At 39.8% G+C, this 18234-nt stretch overlaps 2 protein-coding genes across 2 annotated transcripts in view; one reads left to right on the forward strand and one right to left on the reverse strand.

Moving 5' to 3' along the window:
* LOC308260617 (solute carrier family 22 member 10-like) overlaps positions 1-17548 on the forward strand; it is a gene marked incomplete at both ends in the record, with an annotated part of 38009 nt that extends 20461 nt beyond the window's left edge. The window contains 7 exons of the mRNA XM_080692047.1: positions 339-462; positions 6482-6621; positions 10480-10667; positions 11753-11983; positions 12508-12615; positions 16356-16500; positions 17344-17548. Of these exons, the coding sequence (XP_080548173.1) occupies positions 339-462; positions 6482-6621; positions 10480-10667; positions 11753-11983; positions 12508-12615; positions 16356-16500; positions 17344-17548 (1141 nt within the window). The remainder of the gene's footprint in view (positions 1-338; positions 463-6481; positions 6622-10479; positions 10668-11752; positions 11984-12507; positions 12616-16355; positions 16501-17343) is intronic.
* On the reverse strand, positions 10526-11907 carry LOC308266739 (transmembrane protein 135-like; the record flags this gene model as incomplete). Its single annotated transcript, XM_080701155.1, is given in 2 exon segments — positions 10526-11779; positions 11782-11907. Coding segments are annotated over 2 exon segments (1380 nt in total).
* Positions 17549-18234: the final 686 nt, after the last annotated feature.

An 18234-nucleotide genomic window follows, 5' to 3' on the forward strand; every position in this document is an offset into this window, starting at 1 on the left:
GCATATACTGGACCCAAATTTGCCAGAACCTATGCCAAGATTTGGAAGTGAATTATGCATATGTGCCCTTTCACTTACGCTCAATAAGCTTCTTAAAGAATATCCTTCTGACCAGAGGTGATTTGACTCCAAAGTCTGTGTTTCAAAACATAAAGATGGATTGCATGGGATGTTCAGCTTTATATTTTTCTAATGGTTGTATAATAGAATATAGGTCTCTATTCCCAATCTATTAAGTAGTGAATAATAGATGAGGTCCAAAATCTATAGTCAATAATTATGAGTAATGGTGAGAAAGAGAAAGGGGGGGATATGCTCATGGTTTCTTCTTTCATCAGGTGGCAAATGGAATCTGCTCGGTGGTTGATTACCATTAATAAACATGATGAAGGTTTAAAGATACTTAAAAAATTTGCTGACATGAATGGAAAGAAGATTGCTGAAGAAGCCTTGAACATAGAGGTGAGCCAAAAAGTAAAGGAAGTTTTTGGGTTTGAAGGAATACATAAACTGACATATTCATTCTTCTTATTTAGACAATCTGCTTTTTTTTTTTAACAATGGCTGTTGCTGAGAGCACAAACTCAGTCCCCAAGGTTATTATTATTATTATTATTTGGTGGTGGTGGTACTGGGGTTCCTGGAAGCCCTTCTACCTCCGGGCTACACTCCCAGACCTCCATTTTTATATTTTTATTTGAAAACAGGGTCTCTTCAGCCAGCACGGCTGGCTTCGAACCTGTGCGATCCTCCTGTCTCTGCCTCTCAAGCGTGGGGATTACAAGCATGCGCCACCACACCAGGCAGTCCCCAAGGTTATAAAGACTGTGTCATTCCATTTTTTGTTACCATAACAACATACTAGGGACAGAATAACTCTACGTATAGGTAGAGTACGTGCAAAGGAAAGATTACATCTTGAGCCGGAAAGCAGAGAGCACTAAGTGAGATGACACCCATGTATTTATTCTTATGAGAACTACCAAAAGGTCACCGGAAACCTACCATATTCCTTTCAAGGGTATGCTCCTAATGATCTAAGGACCTCCTAAAGGTTCTACTACTTCTGATATTTCCAACCTGCAGAACAAGCCCGTGATCACATGGAACCCTGAGTGACATCATATTCAAGTCATTGCCATGGTTTTCTCATAGAAGGATTGGAGCTGGGCATGTTGGAAGAAGCCTGCACAGTACTTAGGAGGTTAAGCAGGGGATCCAAGTTCAAGGTCAGCCTCAGCCACTTAGCAAGATCTTGTTGCAAAATAAAGCATAAGCCAGGCATGGTGGCACACGCTTGTAATCCCCACGTTTGGGAGGCTGAGACAGGAGGTTTGCACATTTTTGAAGTCAGCTTCAGCTACTTAGTGAGGCTCTCAGCAACTTAGTGAGACCCTGTTTCCAAATCAAATATAAAAATGGGTCTAGGAGTATATCCCAGAGGTAGAAAGCCTGTGGTTTCCACCCCCAGTAGCATAGAAAGAAGAAAGAAAGAAAGAAAGAAAGAAAGAAAGAAAGAAAGAAAGAAAGAAAGAAAGAAAGAATAAAAAGGGCGGAGAGTATATCATAGAAAGAAAATGCCCCTAGCTTCAATCACCAGCAATACCAAAAAACAAGTGAACAAAAGAAGCATTGGGCCCTGTGTAACTACCTTTTCCTTTAGTTCACTTCCTGATCCTACTCTACAATGTAGGGATCCTCGTGGGTATCATATATTCTCATCTGAGTCTGCTTAAAAACCTTATTGCCACTAAATTTCCCAAAAAGATCCTTGAACTCCCTCCTACCCTTTCCTTCATACTACTTTCACACCTATCATTCCACATATAGTATATTATAACAGAGAGAAAGAGAACACTTCTCTTTTCTTGTCTTGTTAAGTGCCAGTGCTCAACACAATGTCTAGAACTATGTTGACAAATTATATGTGTTTGTTGTTGCACTTGTAATCCCAGCATTTGAGAAGCTGAGACAGAGGGATCATGCTTTGCTGACAGCCTCAGCTACTTAGTGAGGCCCTTTGCAACTCAGTGAGAACCTGTTTCAAAATAAAGAATTAAAAATAGGGCTGGGGGTATAGCTTGGAGGTAAAATGGCCCTGGGTTTCATCCCCAGTGCTGCAAAAAAAAATTTTTTTTAAATACATGTTTGTTGTCTTTTAAGGTTTTGAGATCCACCATGAGAAAAGAGCTGGAGCCAACACAGACAAGAACTACTTACTGCGATTTCTTTTACACACCCAACATGCGTAAAAATACCTGTTTCCTATTACTTCTGAGGTAGGACTCACAGAGTACATGAGGAAGAGTAAGAGACTAAAGATATGAGTTTATTTTTTTACTTCCAAGGCGACAATAGTGTTGTGGGGTGTCACATTCATTTGTAGATAAAGGATTCGAGGAACATGAGGGCAGATGCTTTGTTTGCAGCTAGACACAGTATTATGTAGACTCGTGGGGACTAATTGCACAATTAGGAGTTCATCTTCAATGGTGTCATCATGACTTTCACCACTAGAGACTGATATTGAGATCTTCCACAGAATACAGATTTTGACATTTAATTTTTTTAAACTTTTTTTTTTAGGTGAAGTCAACTGTACAAATTATTAGCACTCACAGACCATGAGTATATACAACTTCATGAATATTTTGATTTGTAATAATACAACCAACACCCAAGTCAACCTGTAGAAAAATTCACATCCTTTGAAACTTCTGCTCATTGATCAGAAGATCAATACAATGACTTCTGCCTCTGCCCCTTATTCTCCCTATGATAATAAAATCTAATAATTATTCTGACCTCCATCACCATACAGTATTGTTGTTGATGTAAATGATAAAAAGCATTTTTTTCATAATGGCTTCTTTCCTTCAGCATCTTTAATTCAAGATCAATCCAGTTGGTTCACAGAAGCCCTGGGTTGTTTTCCTCCTCAATACTTTAGTATTCCTTAGAGAGCACAAGGCAGTGTTTTTATCTACTACATTGCTGGTGGACTTTGGCTTGTTTTCAGTTTGGTCTCCTGGGTCTTCTGTAGACAATCCTGAACCTTATCTCTTGGGGAATACAAGAATTTACTTCATGTTAGGATTAGGTATAGAATGCCCCCTGAAGAACTCGTGTGTTAATGTTCAGAGTTGATATAATTAAGCCATGAGGGTTGTAATCTTATCAATGAAATGGCTTTACTAAGCAGTAACCTAAATAATTAGAGTGTGGCTGGAGGAGGTGTGTCCCTGGAAGTATGGTTTTGGAATCTATGCTTTTGTGTGCGAATCCCCTTGCTTCATTGCCCTCTTGCTTTGGGCCTCTATGATATGAGACCTCTCTCTGCTCTCTCTCCCTCTCTCTGCTCTCCACCTTAAAATCCTTAGGTACATAAACCCTGGCCTTACAAAGACTGAACCCCAAATCTGCGAGCAAATAAATCTTCCTTCCTCTAAGTTGTGTGGTCATTTGTTTTGTATTATAGCACTGAGCATATTGACTGAAATACTTCATTTGGGTCAGGGAGGGAAATTCTAAATATAATCATGAATTTTTGATGACTTGTAGAAAGTGTACAGGACCTATGTGCCCACAGCTAAGCCAAAGAAAGGAGCTATGCAATTTACAGTGAGACTATAATGCACCAATAAAAGTAGATTTAAAAGTTTACAGTTTACCTCCTTTAAGGCATATTCTCATAGTCCATTTCTTCATTTAATGGCCTTTTGTTATTTATCTTTCTTCTATTTATTAGATCTCAGGTTCCTTTTTTAAGAAATAATTTATTTTTAATTGAAACATTGTATACATATATGTATGTGTGTATTTATATCTATTTACATCTTTATATATGGAGTACAGTATAATATTCTGATCTGCATATTATGGAAAGAAACAAGCAAAATGACACATCTATTCTAGTAATTTTGAAAGAGATTCTACATTATTATTATCTACAGTCACAATCTAGTCACAAACTATAGTTGCAATAGATCAATAAATTTTATTTCTTCAGTTTGAGCAATTGAAACTTCATACTATTTTATCTTTATCTAACCTTTCCCAATCCTTTTCCTATTCCAGATTGTAGTAACCATCTTTCAACAATCTCTTTCTATGAGATCAACTATTTTTAGACTCAACATAAAATTAAGATCATATAGTATTTGATTTGGGGGGCCTGGCTCATATCACTTAGCATAATGTTCTCCATTTCAATCCAGTTTGTCTCAAATGACAAAATTCTCTTCTTTTTTAGGCTGCATTGCATTCTTCTGTGTTTATTTTCCACATTTTCTTTATTCATTCATCTTTTGATGGACATTTGGGTGGCTTTCATATCTTAATTTTTGTGACTTGTGCTTAAATTAATGTGAGAATGAATACAGTTCTTTGACATATTGAATAAATTTCCTTTAGATATACACCCAGAAGTGAGATTAATGGATCATATGATAATTTTCAATACTTTATTATTGCATTGTTAATATATATCATAGTGAGGTTCAATGTGATACAAACATATATGCCCACAGCTGTTGTACTATAGCATTCTCAGCTTCTTCCTTCCCCATACATGCTAGCAGCACCACTAGTAATACTTTTACATATTTGAACTTATTCCTTTTCAGTCCTCCTCCACTCCCACATCTATATGGTAATTTTATTTTTAGTTAAGAAACCTCCACATTCTTTCCCAAAATGTTGGTATTATTTACACTTCCAGCAGTGTCATACAAAGATTTCTTTTTCTCCACATTTCCTTTTGTCCACACATGTCTTTGCAAACTTTTGTTTTTTTTTAAATGCTTTATATTGATGTATTGTAGTCATACATCTTGATGGGGCACAAAATGGTAGAGACATACATACACACATCACTCATTTAGCCCTTTCACAATTCCCACCCTATTCCCTCCCCCTCCTTCCTTCTCATGTTTGGTTTAGTGATTGACTTTGTGATGTTTGTGAATGTACATCACATACATTAGGGAATTTCCCTCCTCCCCCTCCCCTTCCTCAGTTAGATCACCCAATTAGCTCAGCTATAGTTTCTCCTTCTTTGTCTAGAGTTCCTCCTATGACCCATTTTCTCCATAGCATTCCGATATTAAGGAGAGCATCTAATTTTGTACTTTTTGTGACTGAATAATCTCAATTACCATAATATTCTACAGTTCGATCCAACTCCATGTAAATGACACAAATTTGTTCTTATTTATGGCTGAGTAAAATTTCGTTGTGTACATATCTCATAATTTTGTAATCCATTCATCTGTCGATGGACATCTTGGCTGATTCCATAGTTTGGCAATTGGGAATTGAGCAGCTATGAACAGAGATACACATGCATTAGTTTGGCAGTTTGGTTTCCATTCTTTTGGGTAGATACCCAGGAGTGTATTGTTGGATCATATGGTAAGTTCATCCCCATTCTTCTGAGAATCCTCCATACTGTTTTTCAAAGTGGTTGTACTAATTTGCAGTCCCATCAACAATGTATTAGAGTTTCCACTTCTCCACAACCTCACCAGCCTTTGTTGTTCTGTGTTTTGAATGATTGCCACTTTAGTTAAGTGAAATCTCAGGGTAGTTTGGATTTGTATCTCTTGATTGCTAATGATGTTGAGCATTATTTTATATATTAATTGCCATTTTAATTTCTTCTTTTGTGAAGTGTCTGTTCAATTCACTTGCCCATTTTTTTATTGGGTTATTTGTTTTTATACTGCTGAGGGGGTTGGGGTCTTTTTTTTTTTCATGTGTATGTGGTATTGGGGGTGGAATCCAAAGGGCTTTTTCAACCTCCAGGCCATACTCCCAGAACTATTTTATATTTTATTTAAAAACAGGGTCTCACTAAGTTGCTGAGAGCCTCACTAAGTAGCTGAGACTGGCTTCGAACATGTGCGATCCTCCTGTCTCAGCCTCCCAAGCACTGGGATTACAAGTGTGTGCCTTCACACCCAGCTATAGTGGTGAGTTTTTGAGTTCTTATATATTCCAAATATTGGTCCTCTATTGAAGAAATAGTTGGCAAAATTTTCTCCCATTCTTTCTTTTTTAGTGTCCACTAAAAATGCTTTTCAAGCTGGGCGTGGTGGCTCACGCTTGTAATCCCAATGATTACAATGTATGATGCTTTCTTTCTTTTGTTTTCACAGAAATAGAGACCAAGTGTCAGCAGAACTGATATATGCTGCTTCCTTTGGTCACCATCTTTCAGGCATACTTTTTGCCAACCTTTGTTATTCTTTGTCTTTTTGAAAGTGACTGTTCTAACTGGAATCAGGTGGTACCTCAGTGATTTTAATGTCCATTTCTCTGATTCTGGCAATATTGAACATTTTTTCATGTGTCTGCAGTTTATTTGTATGTCTTCTTTTGAGAAATATCTGTTTATACCCCTGGTCCAATTTTAAGTTAGGTTTCTTGCTCTTGACTTATTTCAATTTCTTATACATTTTGGATGTTACTCCCTTGTCAGATGTATGGTTTGAAAATATTTCCCATTGAGAGCAGGGGCCCAGGTCGCAGGACTCTGGGATCCTGGCTGGACCATGTGGAGCACGCCAGACCCCTGGAGAAACCGGGGCCCGGCCGCAAGGCCCTGAGCCCCGGGTGGAGGTCAGTTGGAGGATGCTGGACCCCCTGAGAAACCAGGACTGGGTTGCAGGACCCTGGGCCCCGGGCAGGATCGCGTGTAGCACGCCAGACCCCTGGAGAAACCGGGGCCAGGTTGCAAGGCCCTGGGCACTGGGCAGGGTCATGCGGGGCACGCCGGACCCCTGGAAGAGCTGGGGCCCAGAGCCTGGGCCCCAGGCAGAGTCACATGGAGCACACTGGACCCCTGGGGAAATCAGGCCCGGATCACAGTGCTACTGAGTACCTGATCCCACAACCTCCTCAAACCATACATACTGTCTTCTCTTATTTAAAAAAAAAAAAAAAGGAAAAGAAAAAGAAAAAGGAAAAGGAAAAATGTTGGAGAGGGGTTAAGAAGGCCATGGCAGATGCCAGGATACTGGAGATGCAGACAAAACTTATCCAAATTAACTGGAACTTTTGGAAAAATTCCCCGTGAAGGAGGACTGCTTCTTCTCTACATTCTTAAGAATCTTGGACATCACCTGAAAGGAGAGAGTTTAGTGGAGACCTAGGAGAAAGGCAGTGTTGAAAGCGGTCTCCATGATGGTGATGGAGACTTGTATTCAGGAGAAGCAGAAATCGGATCCTACCAACCTTATTCTTTGGAGAAATTACACCAAATGTCGAATGCTATTGGCACGCATGCTTAGGAACACTGGACAACATTCAGAGTGGAAAAAGAGCTTGGGAAAGATTTGAAATGGTGGAGGCAGTGGCAATGGCAGTGGCCTGTACTCAGGGAGGCAGATATCTGATGCATTACACCTGGAATCTTTGAAGTAATTACCCCGGAGGCAGAATGCTACCACCACACACCCTCGAGAATGTGGGACAAATGGCTGGGCGAAGAGGGTGCTTGGATTGGAGCCTGCTGAAGGGTGAGGCTGGCGACGGACATAGCAAAGCTGGGATTGGAGCCTGCCATGAGGCAAGGCTGGTGCTGGAGCCTCCAAGGCTGGGATCAGAGCCTGCTGAGGGTTTAGGCCAGTGCTGAGGCCAGTGAGGCTGGGATCGGAGCCTGCCATGAGGTAAGGCTGGTGTTGGGGCCTCCGAGGCCAGGATCGGAGCCTGCTGAGGGGTTAGGCCGGTGCTGGGGCCAGCGGCTGGCATCGGAGCCTGCCAAGGGGTCGGGCCAGTGCCTGGGCCAATGGCTGGCATCAAAGCCTGTCGTGAGGCAAGGCCACTACTGGGGCCTCCGAGGCCGGGATCGGAGCCTGCCAAGGGGTTAGGCCGGTGCCAGAGCCAGTGAGGCTGGGATCGGGGCCTGCTGTGAGGCAAGGCCGGAGCTGGGCCTCCGAGGCCATGATCGGAGCCTGCCGAGGGGTTAGGCTGGTGCTGGGGCCAGCGGCCGGCATCAGAGCCTGCCGTGAGGCAAGGCTGCTACTGAGGCCTCCGAGGCCGGGATCAGAGCCTGCCTTGAGGCTAGGTCGATTCTGAGACCACTGAGGCCGGGATCAAAGCCAGCCGAGGGGTTAGGCCCGTGTCGGGACCAGCGAGACCAGAATCGGGGCCTCCCATGAGGCAAGGCCGCTGCTTGAGCCAGCGAGGTCTGGATCAGTCCACTGGGTAGCCAGGCCACTACTAGGGCCGTCAATAGTTGGATCAGTACTTGCAATGTGGCATGCACAGAGAAATATCGCAGAAAATAAAAACCAGATGCTTTCCCTAATCAGCAATAACTAGGAGGAAAGGGGCAACAGGAAGAGGTCAAGCTATAGAAAGGGTCCTATAGTGAGGCAATTAAGGTGACCAATCAGAGGGTATGGAATAGGGGAGGATGGAGCCTCTAAAATGCAGGAGGTACATAAACAAATGTATCAAAGTTAATCACCAAACAAACATGGGATGGAGGGAGGGGGAGGGAATGGGATGGGGACTGGATGAGGGCTAATTGGATGATGTGTGCTTGTATATCCTCTCAAGTCTTGTATGCCAATGTGATATATGATTACAATGCACCAATAAAAATTAATTTAAAAAAGAAAGAAAATATTGCCCATCATATGTGGGTTTATTTTTACTCTACTTGTTTCCTTTGCTTTACTCGAGCTTTTTATTTTTTATTTTTTTTATTTTTTTAAAAAACTTAAAACTACATTTATTAATCAGTTTTGAAATCTGAAACCAAAATGATCCTTTAGCAGCATTGCCAAATGGACATGTTTGCTCTAAAGGTTAATCACAATATAAAATTTTGACCAAATTAAAGTGGTTTTCTATGTCTTTTTGTTGGGTTGCAATTTGTCATAACAACCAAGGATAAGATTACATAGAAACAGACATATACAAGGATTGATAAAACTGAATATGGGGGATTAAGTATTTGTAACCTCTAAGTTATAATTCCTGTTGCAACATAAATTCTATTATATAATTTACCATGGCCTAAAAACTTTTTAGCAATGAAATTATATTAAAATATCACTCCTACATATTATATTAACTCTAGACATTGCAACCACTTAAGCCTTTTATTAACTTAGAAAAGTATAACTTTTCCCTGAAAAACTAAAAAGTGATCATATTTCAATCAGTGGTACTGGACTACTTTCATTAGCAGCAGTGACTATATTTTATCACTTCTTTACTCCAGAACATAAGAATCCCAAACTTACTGGCTTATCACTTTCTTTTCAGAAAAAGAAAAAACAGCATCTCTCTAGGCACTTCTAATGCCCCCTTATTTTTATTCAATGACTCCCCCATTGAACTAGGGGGCTAATATCCCCCCTATCCTTCCGGCATCCCCTGTAAGGACAGTATCACTAACTTTGGGAATCTATGTTGCAGAGAAAAAAGGATGAAAGTGATTTCTGAACAGAAAGCTGGAGAATATAAATCCAATCAGTGATCAAACAGACTTTTCACCAACCACTGGATTTTTATATTGTTTTTAGTTCTAAAACAGCCACAATTTAGGTGACATATCTGAGAGGGTACAGAATGTCACACTGTCAGAACTTCTTTTGTTCCATAGAATTTTGATCCCTTCTAAAACAACAGTGGTATATAAACTGAGCTGAGAATTCAATCCTTATAAATGAAAACAAACATACCAACAGAAGATCTAAACAATTTGTTTTTTAAATATTCAAGTGCAATGCTATTATAAAAGATTAACACATATATTTCAATTACGTAGATGTATCCATTTTCACTTGTTTCTAACCTGCCATTACTAGTATGTGGGTTCACTGGGTTCCTCACAGCCCAGTTGTCATGGAGACATGGTGTTTTCAGCTAACAAAACAAGAATGGACACCGCGACATTCACCTAAATGGTAGGAGACCCATCTTTGCATCCCTGAAGTAAGAATGGCCACTTTCTCCAATGCATTGCTCCATTCTAAAGCAGCAATGTCTGTAGAGAGTTCCTTCAAAATTATAGCCTTCTACTACTACAGATACCAATTCCGAAGTCAAAAGAAAAAAAAAATCCAGATCAAATCCATGTACCTGTGATCCTTTGAAAATACTAAAATGAGAAATAATCTTAGTTTTAACTAAGAATTATACTGGAATGAACTAAAGATATCTTTAAAGTAATTTTAAGTATACTCTTACTTGTTATTACACTTCTACATAGATTATTCAATATTGTTTGTGGACATAATTTAACCAATAATATATCATAAATGTCAACCTCTACAGCAACCCAGAATCAGGTTCTGGCTACAAAGGAAGCTTAATTATTAAGCAACATCTTCCTAAAAAGCTTCTGTATTTCTGATTGGTAAGAAAAACAAAACAAAACAATAAAAGCATCTCTTATTGAAATAACACTGAAGTTTGAGCTCCGGCCCCCTTCTTTGTGTTCAACATAATTAACTCTTCAAGATATAATGATGAAACATACAGTCACATTAATAAATTACAGCCATCTTCAAGAAAACTCTATGGGCAACTCTGGTGTTACAACTGTATATCTTGGGTCCAATCTGGGGATGAAATCCTGAAAGTGTTTAGATGCACCAGTATCAAAAACATCAAGGGCTTTTCGATTCATGACAGCAAATCTGCCTTTGGTGAGCCTCAAAAGGAACTTCCAATAAGATGGTCGCAAGTTCTGAACTTCCATGACAGCAGCATGGAAACAAATTGCTGTAGAGATGGAATAGATAATAGTATCTGCATGAGGAAAATAGGGAACCTTCCCTGCTTCAGTGCCTTTTTTGAAATACATTGTCTCTACCAACTTGGAAGCTAAGTACATGGAAATTGTTGTGCTTTTATAAAACATCATCGATATACCTGCCAAAAATCCAGCTATAATAGCATGTAGCTCATCATCCAGGTTTCTAATCCAGCGCAAGAAGCAACTAGTACCCTTGTATATACTGACAAAAGAACCAAGAAACGTCCCAAGCTGGAAGTTTTCTTTATTGTAGAACAGAGAGAGCAGCCGGGATGGTTGTGTAAACAGATGCCTAAATGTAGAGGGAATTCGAAGACAGCACTGGATCAAGTATCCCACACTAAACATTCTGATGAAACCTTTCATGCAATATGAAATGCAACTATCCTCATAGTGTTTACAACATCTATGCCTTGGCCCATGCTTGCATATCAAGTCCACAAGTTTTCTAACTAGAGCAATCACGTTCATTCTTCTGGGTTTCCCCTCCTGTTTCTCTTTCTTTTGTTCCACTTTTGCATATGCTGCCTCTGGTGAATAGGAATGTGTGGGGATTTCTTCCTTCCCTACCATGAACCTAAGGGCAGAAAATGTAAATCCTTTCAAGCCATCTTTGCACCTGAAAAAGAACATGTACATAGCCGCCCTGATGCAGAACAAAAGGCCTTCTCCATTTCTTAATGTTGTGATGGTTCCTCTTGCCACTCCCATTCTAAATAGTGTTTCGGTGGCCAAGTCGGCCATATAAATTCTGAGGAGCCCTCTCCTGCTTTTTCTTTCAATTAGAATGGCCACATAAGATGCTGGTAAGGCGGCACCAAAGCCAGGAGACCATGAGTAAAATTTTCCAAGTATCTTCCTTAAAATGCAAAAGAAAGTAATATACAAGACCCCGTTAGCAGTCAGAAATGAAGCAGATTGTAGGATCTCAGGGAGTAGTTTGTATAAATAATAATCTAATTTTCGTTTCCGGAGAATTGCTGCAATCAAGTACAGGGGGGCGCATAGATCTTCAGGGACTCCTCCAGGGCGCCCCAAGTGATCTGCAGGAAAGAGACCCGGCAGGAAGGGTGCCAAGGGTGGCCGATCTCATAGCAGTTGTGAGGGATGGACTTGCTGAAGGCCGCCATGACGACGAGCAGCGTCGCGCGCCGGGCAGGGGGACACAGGCCCCGGGACCCCCGCGGCCCCAGACGCCGCCCTCGCGTGGCGGGCGGGGCGCCGGGCCGAGCTTTTTATTTTTATGCAACCTCATTTCTCTATTTTTAGCTTTTATTTCTTCAAAGACTCAGGCTTCTGAAACCAGTTAAAAGACTGGGAAAAGGCAGAGAAACTCATCAGGGTAAAGCTTACTTCTATATATGATGGTTTCTTTTACCATAATGTATGTATCAATTCCTTTCTGAATATATCATCAAATAGAACTCTACCTTTTAATGAATGTTCTCCCTAGTATAAATCATTGATTTATTTCTTACTGTGCAGTTGATGCCTATTTGTTCACCTGGATTCTTAGATCTTCCCTTAGCCTTAGACTTGGGGATAGAGATATGGTCCTCCTTGGGTAGTGACATTCTCCCTAGGCATCCTCTGGACCAAGATTATAATGGATTTTGATCAGCTCTTGCTCCCACAGAGACCTCATCAGATCAATAAGAAAGATGCGTGTATCTTTGCCCCATGTCCAAACAGAGTAATTAAACACTAGTCACTTTCTTTCTCTCCTCAAGAGATAGCCTCCTCTTTTTACCTTAAATTACTCAAAACTGTGTTAGACACTGAAACACTCTACTACCAGATTGTGCCCAGAGTTCTCTACTGGCAGAAAGTTGTTCATGGTAGCGAGGTTGGGGGCAGATGAGGGAAAATCACAGCCCACTGAGAGGTCTCAAAAAAGAAAATCTTACCCTAATTTCCAAATTTTAATGTTTAAATCTCCTATATAGAGCTGGGCATGGTGGCGCACACTTGTAATCCCAGCATCTGGGAGGCTGAGACTGGAGGATCGCAGTTCACGGACAGCCTCAGCTACTTAGTGAGGCCCTCCACAACTTAGTGAGACCCTGTTTCAAAATAAAGAATAAAAAATATGGCAGGTGGTGTGGCTCAGAGGTTGAATGCCCCTGGGTTCCATCCCCAGACCAGCAAAAAAAAAAAAAAAAAATCTCCTCTTGTTCTTGTATATCATCAACTTTGGTGATTGGTGCAAGTTGTTTCCCTATAATAGCAAATTGGATGTTTGGGGACTCACACAAATAAACAATGGAAGTCTTTTTCTTACATATTGCCATGCAGTCACTTATGATAACTTTAAAATCACCACCTCAAAATGAAGAACTCAGCAAATCAAATCTATTGGTAGCCTTCTTGGTCATTGGCTCTGAGGTCTTGTAGTAATGCTATATTTGTGCTTCCCAAATGTTAAAAATGGGTATTAGGCAAAACACCAGTCAGTTTAGCTATCCCAGTTCATCACAGCCACCCGAAGCCATCAGCTCCAGAGCCAACAGCCCCAGAGACAAACCACTTGACTGCTCATGAAAAATCTGAAAAGTCAAGCAAGCTGATCCTGAAAAAGATGAGTCACCCTGCTCCAGTAACTCCCAGAAGCTAACAAGATGGTGCAAAATGGAAGACAGAAGAGAAACACATCTCAGGTCACAAAATTGAGGTCATCTTTTTTGTCACAGTGCTTTACACTGACTTCATTAGTGGGATTTATGGTGGCCTTAATTTTAACAAAATAACATTGGTGTCTACCCAATTTGATTTTTTGCTAAAATTAAAAAATAATTGACAATTATCATTCTGTGGGGAGGGCTGTTAGTTTGTTATAGTCAGTCTTAGTAATATTCACCATTAATGTATCCAAAATTGACAAGCTTTATATTGTCAGATTTTATGCATGTGGCAGCCAGACAGACCAGTGACAGTTCTCCTGGACTGACAGATATTACTGGCCTTGTCTCAAAACAAAAAAGAAAAAATATTGGAAACATTAATTTTAAGCTCTGACATTACCTTGGACCCGCTTGAGAGGGGCACCAACTGCCCACCCAAATGGAAATTTGTTTGCATTCAAGAAAATTTCCAAGGACCAAATGGAATAAGCAGATTGACCCTGACTGCAACCTCTTCATCTCCCAGAATTGTTTACTCTTTCCATTCTTGATTTATCCGTGACTGCCTTGTTGTTTTTCCCTGACTCACCCCATGACTGCTTTAGTGGCTCCTGTGATTAATCATTTTTATAATGTTTTGGTTAAAACCCTCAATAAATGTAAGATGCTGGTTAAATGAGGCAGAAGATCTCTATCTCCTCCCCAGCCACCCTATACATCTAAAAATTACTCTGACTCCAAGTCATTCATGTGAAGGCACTTCAAATCCATCTGCATCATTACATAACACAGATAAAGCCTTTATTCTTGAATATTGACCACAGATTTCCTGGACCAATATGATCATTAACTGCAAGACATGAGTTCTGACTCTAATAACATGTATCTTCTCTGTTTTGTTTCCTACAGAATTTTAGTCACAGTGCCCTTTTATGGCATCCTAACTAACATTCAGCACCTGGGAAACAACATCTTCCTCTACCAGGGACTTTATGGGGCTTTCAGCCTCTTATCCCAATTTTTTGCACTTTTTTTAATGAATCGAATGAGCTATAAATTCAGTGAGCTATTTCTCCTGATCCTGGAAGGACTTTTCATTTTGGCCAATACAGTTGTGTCTAAAGGTGAGGAAAGACTGGACTTTAGGGAAAAGAAGTATCTGCTCATTCCTCAGGGAATCATGTTGTTCACTATGGAATTAATATGGAATAGTCTAAGGAATAAATAAAAAGAGGTACCAAATAAGGGTTAAATATTGCCAAAACCAATCTGAGGATTTAGGACAAATTATGCCAGTAAGTTTTTGGGAAAAGAGCCAAAGGTCAGCAAGGGCATCTCAATAATTTTTTTTTAATAACACTGTGGAAATGTCTCTGAAAACCAGTGCCACTTATTCCTGGCCATTTCTCTCAGGCTACTAGTAAAATGATCACTTGACCATTGTTAATAACATTTTCAATAGTGAGCCTGGAGTGCCTAGGTCTAGGTCTTGCGATTGTTCCCACTTGAGAACACACTATGTCACTTCTTTAGTGTGGCTCTTTCTTGTTAGCATATCTTTCTCATTAGCCATTCTCCGGCAACTTGCTTGCTCTCTTATCTCTATATATCCACACAGGTATGTGATATTAAATCACCATGATGGTAGTCCTTGATCAGGGCGAATCTTATTGATATCAAAGAAGAAAAGGTCAAATCCTTTGTCTTTAAGCAGAGAAATGTGTACTAAGAAAAAAGCACTGAGCAGATTAAAAGCCAAATTTATTCCTTGCTAGACTTTCATAACAATTAAATGATTGTCTGTAAATATCAGGAAAACTTTAAGGGGTCCTCTGCTTCACCTGCCTCCAAGTAAAGAATGGAGTGAATGACACTACTGACTTCTGTAGCCTTTTCTGAATATCATCAATGGTGCATGTTAGTGCCTTCCAGGAGAGCACTTTCCAATGTTAAAGAGCTATAATTCATTTTTTTTCTACATTAGGCAGAAATTGCTCTCTAAAATTTTATTTCAGTGAGTCCTAAAGCCGCACCTTTTTTTCAAATTGGTTTCTATTCTTGGTTTGTTATGCCTATCCTTATTCTAATAATAATTTTTCTTTATCTTGCCTACTAACAAAGTCATGTTGCTTTATTAGTCTATTCTGTAATACCATTTCCTTGACCATACGTGTACTAGGTTAACCTACTCATATAGGTTTATCTGGGAATTTCCTAGTTTTATCAAGTGAAATTTTGCATTGCCATAACCTCCTCCATGAGAACACCAGGACGACTGGTCATTTTAAGTTCTCTATATTATATAATTTTAAAGTACTCAAGTTGATTAGATGAGTTTCAGACTCTTCATTAATTGTTCCCATGATTGGTCTACCTTTTACAGTACAGTATAGCAGATACAGTTAAAGCAAGACCAAATTTCTGTTAGACTCGCCTTTTTTTCCTCTCTAGGAAATCTCAGATACTTGCCAGAGATTTGCTGCAATAATGCAAATAACTGTCTGCACCTTTTGTGATCAATGTTGATTACTCAATACATTGTGGGTTATCAACCACTCCATATTTTCTCCCCCTGTACAATTTTCTATAATATAGTTTTTTTAAAAAAAAAAACAACTATTTTTAGTACTGGGGTTTAAACCCAGGGGCATTCTACCCTAACCCTACTTTATTTTTAAATGGGGTCTCACTAAGTTGTTGAGGGTCTCGCTATGTTGTTGAAGCAGGATCTTAACATGTAATCCTCCTGTCTCAACCTCCCAAGTACTGGGATAATAGGCCTGTACCACCATGCCTTGTACTACAAAGTATTTCAAACATACAAATGACGTATAGAGTCTTTTTTAGATTAAACTCTGAACGTTCTTTCCTTTGGCACAGAGCCTCACTGGTCTCCTCTTGTCTCCAGAAATGCAGATCCTGAATATAACTTTGTTGTCTGCGGCATTCTTCTTTAGTACTGGTGTTAGGAGTGTTATCAATATACACAGTGTGGGGCTCCAACCAACAGTCCTCAGGTATGAGAGTTATGCATGACTTGGTGATTGTGAATTCTGCTGCAATGAATATAGGTACGAAAAGGAGGAATGAGGAAGAAAATATGTGAAGTAATCCTACGATCACATATGAAGATATCACTACCAATCTAACATATATGGAGAGGGAGGGGGTTCCAAGTGTGATGTAGCGGGAAATACAGCAAGATGTGTTTACGTATGTTTGCATCACTTTGATCTCACTGTGATGTCTAATTATAATACAATGATTTTTAAAGCCAAAATATAAAAAAGAAAGTTGTCCATGCCCTTCTGGAAAATATGACTTTCCCAGCTAATCGACATTTACTTAACAAATAAATTTGAGATGTTTATTAGGCAATCAATATTGCTACTAGTATACTAATAAAATTATAATCAATGTTTGAGGAAAGTTGACTTTTTAGGCCAAGTTGTGTGCTATGCAACACCTTAATACATCATCTCATCAATCTCTTTGACCAGTTATCTAGTAGGTGTGATGTGTAACATTATTTTGCTTAAAATGATAAATATGGCTGGGCGTGGTGGTGGAGGCGGAGACAGGAGGATCGCGCAGGTTCGAAGCCAGCCATGCTGGCTTAAGAGACCCTGTTTCCAAATAAAAATATAAACTAGGTCTGGGAGTGTAGCCCGGAGGTAGAAGGGCTTCCAGGAACCCCAGTACCACAAAATAATAATAATAATAATAATAATAATAATAATAATAATAATAAATGATAAATATGAGTCTTAACTCACTATGAATCTGACAAAATAGGTAAAAAATCATGGAGAAGTCAAAAAAGCAAGTGTCTATGTATCTAAGAACTGTGTCTTGTTGGCATCCATTATCAAATCAAAGTCATGTGTCACAAACTATATATATGTATTTTTACCCAATTATTATGTATTGTCATTTATCCCCCAGGGCAAGATCTTCAAGTCTGAATTCAGTAGTAAGTACGTTTGGATCTATAATGGCTCCCCTCTTGATGACCCTACAAACATTTTCTGCTCTTTTGCCTTGGATCATCTATGGAGTCTTGCCCATTATTGCCTGTCTTGCTGTGTTCTTCCTTCCTGAAACCAAGAATATGCCTCTGCCTGACACGATCCAGGATGTAGAAAATTAGTGAGTGACCATAAATATGTTCATCCCCTGTGAGGAGCTGTGGGCCTTAGAACTGTGATGATCCAAGCAAATCCATGTGGGGTCTAGAGATTTCCTTGAGGACTGAGCTTTCCCTGGGGCTCTTCCACTTCCCTTTCACTTGTAGCAGAGTCGCCTGTGCCCACTGTGAAATCTGACCCTTGACTGCAGAGACCCGCTTCAGCCACATCTCATTGGTAGATTTAGTGGTAACAGACAAAAGTGAGTTCTTTCGATGGTTCAAACTGTTCTTTTTGTACACACATATTCATAATGGTGGTTAGTGACTCTTAGAACTGTAGAGCTTGAGATGGGAGGGACACAAATAAAGTGGTCACTGAAAGAAAGGTGTAGTTTGAAGGTAAAATGACCCCGGGTTCAATTCCTAGGACCAAAACACACATACACACACAAACACAAACACACACACACACACACACACACACACCAAAAAAAAAAAAAAACTTTGGTGGGGGTAGGGAATAATTTAACCCAAGCTAATGGGGAATCTATTTAGTGATTTCAATCCATTCCCTACTTTTCTAAATATGTCATAAGGCAGACATCTAAAGAAACTTAGAATAGCAATTTTCAAAACCTCCTTTTTGGATCTGCACAGAGACCAAGGCCCTTTCCAAAATGAGTAGCAAATTCATAAGGAATAATCAG

The sequence above is a fragment of the Muscardinus avellanarius genome (genome assembly GCF_963383645.1).
Source record: "Muscardinus avellanarius genome assembly, chromosome: 1".
In the NCBI taxonomy this organism is placed as follows: domain Eukaryota; kingdom Metazoa; phylum Chordata; class Mammalia; order Rodentia; family Gliridae; genus Muscardinus; species Muscardinus avellanarius.